The following is an 8,412-nucleotide window of genomic DNA, read 5'->3' as shown; positions in this document are numbered from 1 at the left end:
AAAAAAAAAAAAATCAATTAAAGAAATAGATAATCTCTAGTGCTATAAATGAAAAAAAGGGATAATCTTTGTCAAAGAAAAAAAAAATTCATAATTTGATACATGAATAAAAAATCATAAATTTGATACGTAAATTTCATTACCAGATCTAACTACATTTATTTTTGGGTGGGTAAATGAAATACTATTGGTGCACTTTGGTGGAGAAGTAACCGGAGCATCACTGGTGGCTTATTTTGAGGCATATGAGAGAGAGAGAGAGAGAGAGAGGCATGTTCGGCTACAAGAGAGAGAGAGTTTCTGAAATTTTTGAATAGGGGTAAGCTTGAAGAAGAGAGAGGAGAACCTGAAAGAGCAAAGAGAAATGAGGGTCACACGGATCACTGACGTGTCCAAATGAGGTGTCCAACTTTTGAGCATTAGATCAATTTAATGGTTAGGATTAAAGTAATTGCACACCGTGCAATACCCTAGGTATTGCACGGGATCTCAATCCATCAACTTTTCGCTTGCAGAAGAGATGGGAATCGAAGCGAGGAACAGAGCACAAGAGATCTCTCAAGTTTACCACGCCATCAAGGAGGGATTAGATTTTTTACCTCTTGGATTGACAGGGAGGTTTTTGCGCAGTTTAACCCAAACCATCACAATGGACTACCACTGTATTTAGTTAACTTTTTTTCAATTTCAAAATTTTAATTGACCAATTCCAAATGCAATTTTGGTTCTGAGGAATGCAAGAATCAGTTGATGGCTTTATTTTGATGAATAGATGTGATGCATACAACTCTGTTTTGCGAATAGCATGTAGTGAAGGAGTTCTGTTTTTAGCTTTTAACGTCTTAGATGTATTTCAAAATTATCTGTCTAAACGGAGTTGTTCTTTGGGTATGAATTTGCTTGTAGCAAATGCTAAATTGAGAATGACATAAAAACACAAATTATATTAATGTCCACATGATCTTAATTTTACTCTTCACTAGAAAGCTATTGTACATTGTTAGTGGCATCTCTCATTATTAAGCACTGCATCTTCTATGGTATCTCTTGCCAGGTTCCACCCACGTATATCAAAGAGATCTACAAAGCAAATTCTCACCCAATACAAAAGCTACCGTACGACCAAAGAGATCTCACAAATAATGCAGCAACTCACAAATATCAAAGAATCAAGCCGCAACACCTCTCTAATTTTATTAACTGCAGCCCTAAGAGAGAGAGCCTCTTTTACAAATTAAATTTGCGGACACTGCTTATTCAGGAATTGTGAAAACTTAAAGCTTTGAAGAAGAAGAGAACTAAATAGAACTCAATTTTCTTATTGATGAGTAAGGGTGATTAAAAGCAACTGAGAATAGATAGAAAATATCTAATCCCTTATATACAAAATCTGGAAAAGAATGAAGCAAAACTAACTTCCCTGATTAAGCAGGAAAACTGTTTTAATCTAACCAGTAATTACAAGCTAATTAGCTAACACATGGGACTTAATTCATAATAGAAATTGGAACTAATCTGTCTAAGTGACATGGCAGCATTTTACTAAAACAATTACTAAAGAGATTGCAAAATGGTATTGTGTCAATAAGTGTCATCAGCTCCTTATTTACACAAAAACAACCTCGTTTCTTCTTCAGCCTCACTCAGCCTTCTTCTGCATTTTGTACTTTGGACTTGTATCTTCATTTTCTCAATAGGAGTTGATATGTCAAAGTTGGTTTCCAAATTGTTTTGAGGAGTCTTCTTTTGCACGCACACTTCTCCAATGAACTAAATACAGGAAAAAAAAAAGTTAAAGTGGGAAAAAATTAAGATATTTAGGCCAACAATTTAAATAAACTAACAAGTAATAAAACCCATAGTGACACCAAGGAATTGTAAAAGGTAATAAAAACTTAAAAGAAGCTTACAATAAATAAAATTATTCCCATGTTATTGTGAAGGGAAATTTTGTGAAGATTTGTTATACAGAGTTGGTACTAATTGCCCTCCCATTTTATTGTGTGATATATCTAATTTGTGCCTCAAATTAAAATGCAATAAAAAGAAGAGAGAAGAGAAGTTTAATATAGATTTGGCAGCCAAAGCATGATACTACAAGTCTATAATTGAAATATCAGCTACTCCATAAGAGTGTGAATCGAAGATATAAATGAGACCACAATTAATTTCCCTAATAATAGCAAATGAAATTACATTCTGCAATAATGTTACCTAAATCACCTGCATGATTCAATTTATCAATAGAGCTCCATGAAACCCTACTTACAACCCAACTACATTAATGGCCAATATAAGCAGTGCAAAGAGAGACCACCGCAATCTAAAATAAAAGGAATGATTATAAGAAAGGAATAAAATTGCACACCTTAATTAGAAAGGCATCAACAAAAGGGATAGACACAAGCATATCACCTACAACATAGTTCATTCTCTTACTCTCGGGCAGGCTAGCAACAATATCAATATGTGGGAGGTCAAACACCATTAGCTGCACATGAGAGAATGCTTGGAAATATTTGCTGCCACTGTTCCAATACCACACCTATGTCAAAACTCAACAGTTGAACCCCAATCCTTAAGAGTTGGCACAAATGCCCCTAAGAGCCAAGCTCATGTTCAAAAATTTCTAGCCATCACTTCATTTAAAACATTGTTATATTCAGGTTTTGATTAGAATAGTCACATAAGCAGCCCATCCCATGCTCTTTTGTAAATCTAGTCTAGAAGAGTAACCGGATATCCATAATTGTGGGATTAAGTCTGGCATGCTAATATGTACTGCACGTTTAAGTGATAAAAGATTTATGCAGTTCAATTGATGTTTGAGAATTGATTTTTAACAACTAAATCCTTGGCTATGAACAAGATTGCATAGTAAACATTTTTTTTCCCCTTAAAACTCATGAAATGAAAACAATAACATAACACAGGGACCCCGATAAATCCAACAACCAAACATCAGCATCAGAGGACACAACCTCACAAAATCTCAGTGGAAAAAAGAAGCAAGAACCACTGCCAAACACACACACACACTCAACTGGGCTTCATACCCATTATAAAAATCTCAAAAAAATTCAACAATAAATTAATCAGATTTATATTAAAAAAAATGAATTGAAAGAAATAGATAATTTTTAGTGCTATAAATGAAACAAAGGGATGATCTTTGACAAAGAAAAAAAAATCATAAATTTGATATGTAAATTTCATTACCAGATCTAAGCACATTTATTTTTGGGTGGGTAGATGAAATACTATTGGTGCCCTTCGGTGGAGAAGTAACCGGAGCATCACTGGTGGCTTATTTTGAGGCACGAGAAAGAGGCATGTTTGGCTAGAATAGAGAGGGTTTCTGAAATTTTTGAATAGGGTAAGCGTGAACAAGAGAGAGGAGAAACTGAAAGAGCAAAGAGAAATGAGAGTCACACGGATTGCTGACGTGTCCGAATGAGCTGTCCAAGTTTTGAGCATTAGATCAATTGAATGGCTAGGATTAAAGTAATTGCACACCGTGCAATACCTAGGGTATTGCACGGGATCTCAATCCCCAATTCATTGTGGAGGTCTGTACAGGAGATAATTTGATCATCATTATTTGTTGGCCAGGAAGTCAGAAACATCTTCTCTACTTGGCACGAGTCCTCCACTTCGGATACGTTGGTTCTACCAACTTTAATATATCTGTACCTTTTGGAATCAGATATAGAAGAAGAGTTGTCATTATAATTGCAAGTAGAAGTGTCCAAATACAATGGAGAATTCACTGGTTTTTCAGAGCTCATCAAAGCCAAACTCCGTGATAGCTGTAGGGGACCCGACCCCGATACCATCATCTTTGGCTGATACGTGGTATAAATAGGATTTATATTTAATGGGTTTTGAAAACTGAAGTTATATTGATATAAAGAATAAGTCGGGGTGGAGAAGGAGAAGTAATTGTCCTTGCGTATGCTCGAGTCCACCATCCGGATTGTGCAGTTGTTGTAACTGATTTCCTGTACGAAGTATTTTCCTCCATATAAGTACAGGACAGTAAGATTGTTCTCATCACACGACAGTACATACCTTGAGTCCCCGCAGTTTTGTGGGTCGCTGTTCAATCGAAACGGAAAGCTTATGTTGGGGATATTGCCACAGGAAGAAGAATGGGCACAGGGAGGATTACTGCAATAAGTTGGAGGGACTAATAGAAGAAGAGCAATAAGGACCGTGAGTCCTGCAGTGAAGCCTAATCCTCTTACCATTATGGCTTTATGAGAGAGAGAGAGAGAGAGAGAGAGAGGAGTTTTTCCAATGCTACAACTGCCTCAGATTTAGACAAAGATTATAAAGGGAGAGAGAGGAGCACAGCTGTACATAAAGATAACAAACTTATTCTTATGTCTTTATAGTAAGGGTTAATTTTGTGAAATAATTTTTTAATAATATATTCTGTAATAAAATTTAAAAGTTATTTTGGAAAATGTTTTTTTTTTTTTTTAATCTTTCAACAATGTGCATGTTAAGTGGGTCTAGTCTTTTTACGAGCTGAGTTCATTAATGTTGACTATGTTTAGTATATGAAGTTCCCCTCAAGCAACCTGCGTTTGACCCCTTCACAAGAGTAACATTTGCAACCTGCGTTTAACCCTCAATATAAAGAGTATATATCGTAGGATATTGAGAAGAGTACCCAAAAAAAAAAAAAAAAAAAAAATCTCTCTATAAAGAGTTTGAGACTACTGAGATGGATATCTAGGAGATTGAGCCCACAGATATGGATATTTCTCATAGAATAGTTATCCAAACCTTACTGTTTTTTGTGCTTTTCATCTTAGACCTTGGAGAAGGCCAAGATGGGTGTCCCGTATTACGGTGTGGAGAATATGGCCCAGACATCCGATTTCCTTTCCGATTCAAAGACAGGCAGCCAGACCACTGTGGCTATCCTGGCTTTGATCTCTACTGCAATGATAAAAATGATACGGTGCTCAAGCTGCCTACTTCAATTATAACCTTTGTCAATTCCATTGATTACGAATCTCAGTTTATTAAAGTAACTGTCTCAGATGTTTATTGCTTTCCACGAGACATCCTCAATTTATCTTCCTCGCCTTTCCAATTCCAAGATTTTCTTTATGATTATGCGCTTTTCAATTGTACGGGAACGCGAGAGACAGGTGTAGAACATTACAGTCGGATCGATTGTCTTAGTAGCAGTCGCCACCCAGTTTATGCTTTTCGTCCGGATGACAACATCGACTACTTGCCCATATTATCATGTACAAAGATGTATACCGTTTCATCAGTTGCATATGTATGGGACGATTATTCTGTTGAATGGAGATGGTCCGAACCGAAATGCGGATTCTGTGAAAGGAAAGGCGAGAAATGTAGATTTAAGAATAATACCAAAATTTTCGAAACTGAGTGCTTCAACCTCACCCGCAACAAATACAAAGACAATAAAGGTATCGTTTTCTACCCAATCTCCGCTTTTATAATCACACAAGTTCTTCACGTCTCAAGCCAACATGTATTGATTTGAAAGGGCTTAGTTTATAAATGTGCTCTGTAACGGTAATATCCTATATTCATTGAAGGGTTATTTTTCCAACCAAAAGAATATTACTTTAGAACTGGTCTTGTATTTCGAGAAATTAATCAGTGAGATTCACTGTTGTGTAATGTGAGAATACATAATACTGTTTGTACTCTCAAAACACTATATAAGTTTTTTTTTTTTAGAAAAAGAAATATTAATAATAATTACTTGTCTATTGGTAGCTCATCAGTTACAATCAAACCTAGGGGTATCAACATAGATTTGGTTCTCCAATAGATTGAACCGCATTAATACCTAAAAAGACTAGCAGAAGCGAGGTAATTGACTGATTGAAGGAAAATAACTTGTTATTGAATTAGACTCTTTTTTTTTTTGTGTTTTTTTTCTTTTTCTTTTTTGTTTTTGGGAAAGTATTAAATTAGACCTTTAAGAAGCCTAAACTTGGACATAAGGTTCGAATGCAATATAACCTAGCTTGTTAATACGATATTATCTCCTCTCACATTAATGATCAATCCTGTCATGAATTTAATTGGAGGGATTGACCAATCATATGAGAGGATGGAATACTATGTCACTTTACTTTGAGAATATAAAATAATTTTCTTGCTATTAGTGATATAAATACACTCAATTATCTTTTATTTTCAAATAGGAGCAATTAGAAGCTAATTATGTTAAAATCTTTTACAGGTACAAAGATAGTGACTACTGGTGAGTTGCTCGTTGACCATTTGAAATTTAATAATAAATTATTTTTTGTTTTCTTGACTCACAAATGTTTAACATGCAGTTTCCATCTTGGGGTCATTTCTTTTGGCACTAGCAGTTTATGCAGTCCACTATGTCTATCACTATGACAAAACAGAAAAAGAAGATCAAGCAAGGATTGAAAAGTTTTTAGATGATTACAAAGCTCTTAAGCCCACTAGGTACTCATACAACGATGTTAAAAGGTTTACAAATCAATTTACTGAGAAGTTAGGTCAAGGAGCCTATGGAAACGTTCAAAGGAAAGCTTTCAAATGAAATCCATGTTGCCGTGAAGATCTTGAACAGTTCCAAGGGTAATGGGGAAGAATTCATAAATGAAGTGGGAACAATGGGTAGAATCCACCATGTTAATGCGGTTCGCTTGGTTGGCTTTTGTGCTGATGGATATAGAAGGGCATTAGTTTATGAGTTCTTACCAAATGATTCACTAGAGAAGTTCATTTCCTCAGTAGATTCTAACCATTTCCTTGGCTGGGAAAAACTACGAGACATTGCTCATGGCATAGCAAAAGGAATTGAATATCTTCACCAAGGATGTGATCAAAGAATTCTCCATTTTGATATTAAACCTCATAATATTTTGCTAGACCAAAATTTCAATCCAAAAATTTCTGATTTTGGTCTAGCCAAGTTGTGTGCAAAGGATCAGAATGTAGTGTCCATGACCACAACTAGGGGGACCATGGGTTACGTTGCTCCCGAAGTGTTCTCTAGGAACTTTGGGAACGTATCTTACAAATCAGATGTTACAGTTTTGGAATATTGTTGCTTGAAATGGTTGGAGGTAGGAAAAATGTTGATGTAACCGTGGAGAACACTAGCCAAATATATTTTCCAGAATGGATATACAATCTGTTAGAGAAAAAGGAAGACCTACGAGTCTATGTTGAGGATAATGGAGATGCTAAAATTGCAAAGAAACTAGCAATTGTGGGACTCTGGTGCATCCAATGGCACCCAGTGGATCATCCTTCCATGAAAGTTGTGGTTCAAATGTTGGAGAGAGAAGGAGATAACTTAACAATGCCTCCAAATCCCTTTGCCTCTACGGGCTATACAAGAATCAATGCAAGTACACTTGCATGGCGTCTAAATCTAGATTTAGAAGTCATCCCCGAATTAGAGTAAGTATTTTTAAACTAGAGGTCCTAGATTATGATATGGTTTGCAATTATGGTGTACTCAAGGAATATAATTATTAATCTTGTACTCACTTTACGGACTTCAAGTTTTTTTATATATCAAATATGACTATATGAGCAAGGTGATGCTTATAAAAAAGTACCTCTTTATTAACTTATTATTTATTATTTTTATAATTTACAAAATTTTGTAGAACAAAGCTCTATCTCATTATTTTAGAGAGTTTTTAAGTGTATTTTAGTCTAAATTGACCCCTTATATGGTATGATATAATTAAGATTTGTTTAAGAATCTTTTTTGTCAAAATTTCCTTTTTTAGTCTAAAATTGAAATTCTATTATAAATGAAAAATGCTAAACTCACAAATTATTTTACAAAATGCTGATATGATATAAAGAATCTCCCAAGAAAATTGAAGACATAAAGGTTTGTTACAGTTAGTGGCGGAGACAAGATCTGACTTGAGGGGGGAGGGGGGCAAAAATTACATTTGACATCACATTTATGCATGTGCAAGCAAACACACACACACACACACACACACACATATATATATATATATATATAGCATTTGATATCAATTTGCAAAATAACAATTCATTCGTGTGTAAATTAAGCAATATTTGAATGCAAGAAAATTCAAAATAAAATAACATATTCATTATATTATTTATCTATTTGGGGTTTATTTACATAAAAAATCATTTTGAAATTGTAATTTTAAAAATGTTATATCAGGAGGGTTTTGGTTTTGGTTTAAAAAAATCATCCTATTTATTAACCATTTATTATATAATTTTTAAATACATTTATTGTATTATATAATATAATAGAATAAATATTAATAAATTTTTTGGGTGGGGCTAGAGGGGGCAAGTGCCCCCCTTGACCCCCTAGCTCCGCCCCTGGTTGTAGCTAAAAGAAGATGCACTCATCATGCAATC

General features: G+C 34.7%; 1 protein-coding gene and 1 pseudogene across 4 annotated transcripts; one reads left to right on the top strand and one right to left on the bottom strand.

Annotated features, from left to right (window-relative positions):
- Positions 1 to 1,299: 1,299 nt before the first annotated feature.
- LOC111989140 (uncharacterized) lies at positions 1,300 to 4,379 on the bottom strand. 4 transcript variants are annotated; one of them, XR_010625223.1, is made up of 3 exons: positions 3,220 to 4,359; positions 2,369 to 2,545; positions 1,300 to 1,770 (listed from the first exon to the last, which is right to left on the bottom strand). XR_010625223.1 is itself a non-coding variant. In XM_065764215.1 (3 exons), exons 1-3 carry the CDS (start codon positions 4,248 to 4,250, stop codon positions 1,603 to 1,605), a joined length of 507 nt encoding a protein of 168 aa, XP_065620287.1. In that variant the 5' UTR covers positions 4,251 to 4,355; the 3' UTR covers positions 1,300 to 1,602. The 4 variants fall into 4 exon arrangements, 1 of the variants encoding a protein (XP_065620287.1); XR_010625222.1 differs by having other exon boundaries at positions 2,369 to 2,528; positions 3,220 to 4,356; XM_065764215.1 differs by having other exon boundaries at positions 2,369 to 2,528; positions 4,072 to 4,355.
- A 283-nt stretch (positions 4,380 to 4,662) lies between these two features.
- LOC111989138 (rust resistance kinase Lr10-like) lies at positions 4,663 to 7,538 on the top strand (annotated as a pseudogene).
- The last annotated feature ends 874 nt before the right edge of the window (positions 7,539 to 8,412 follow it).

The sequence above is a fragment of the Quercus suber genome, unplaced genomic scaffold, assembly GCF_002906115.3.
Source record: "Quercus suber isolate HL8 unplaced genomic scaffold, Cork oak 2.0 scaffold_545, whole genome shotgun sequence".
Taxonomy (NCBI): domain Eukaryota; kingdom Viridiplantae; phylum Streptophyta; class Magnoliopsida; order Fagales; family Fagaceae; genus Quercus; species Quercus suber.
This window is presented reverse-complemented; position numbering and strand designations above follow the sequence as displayed.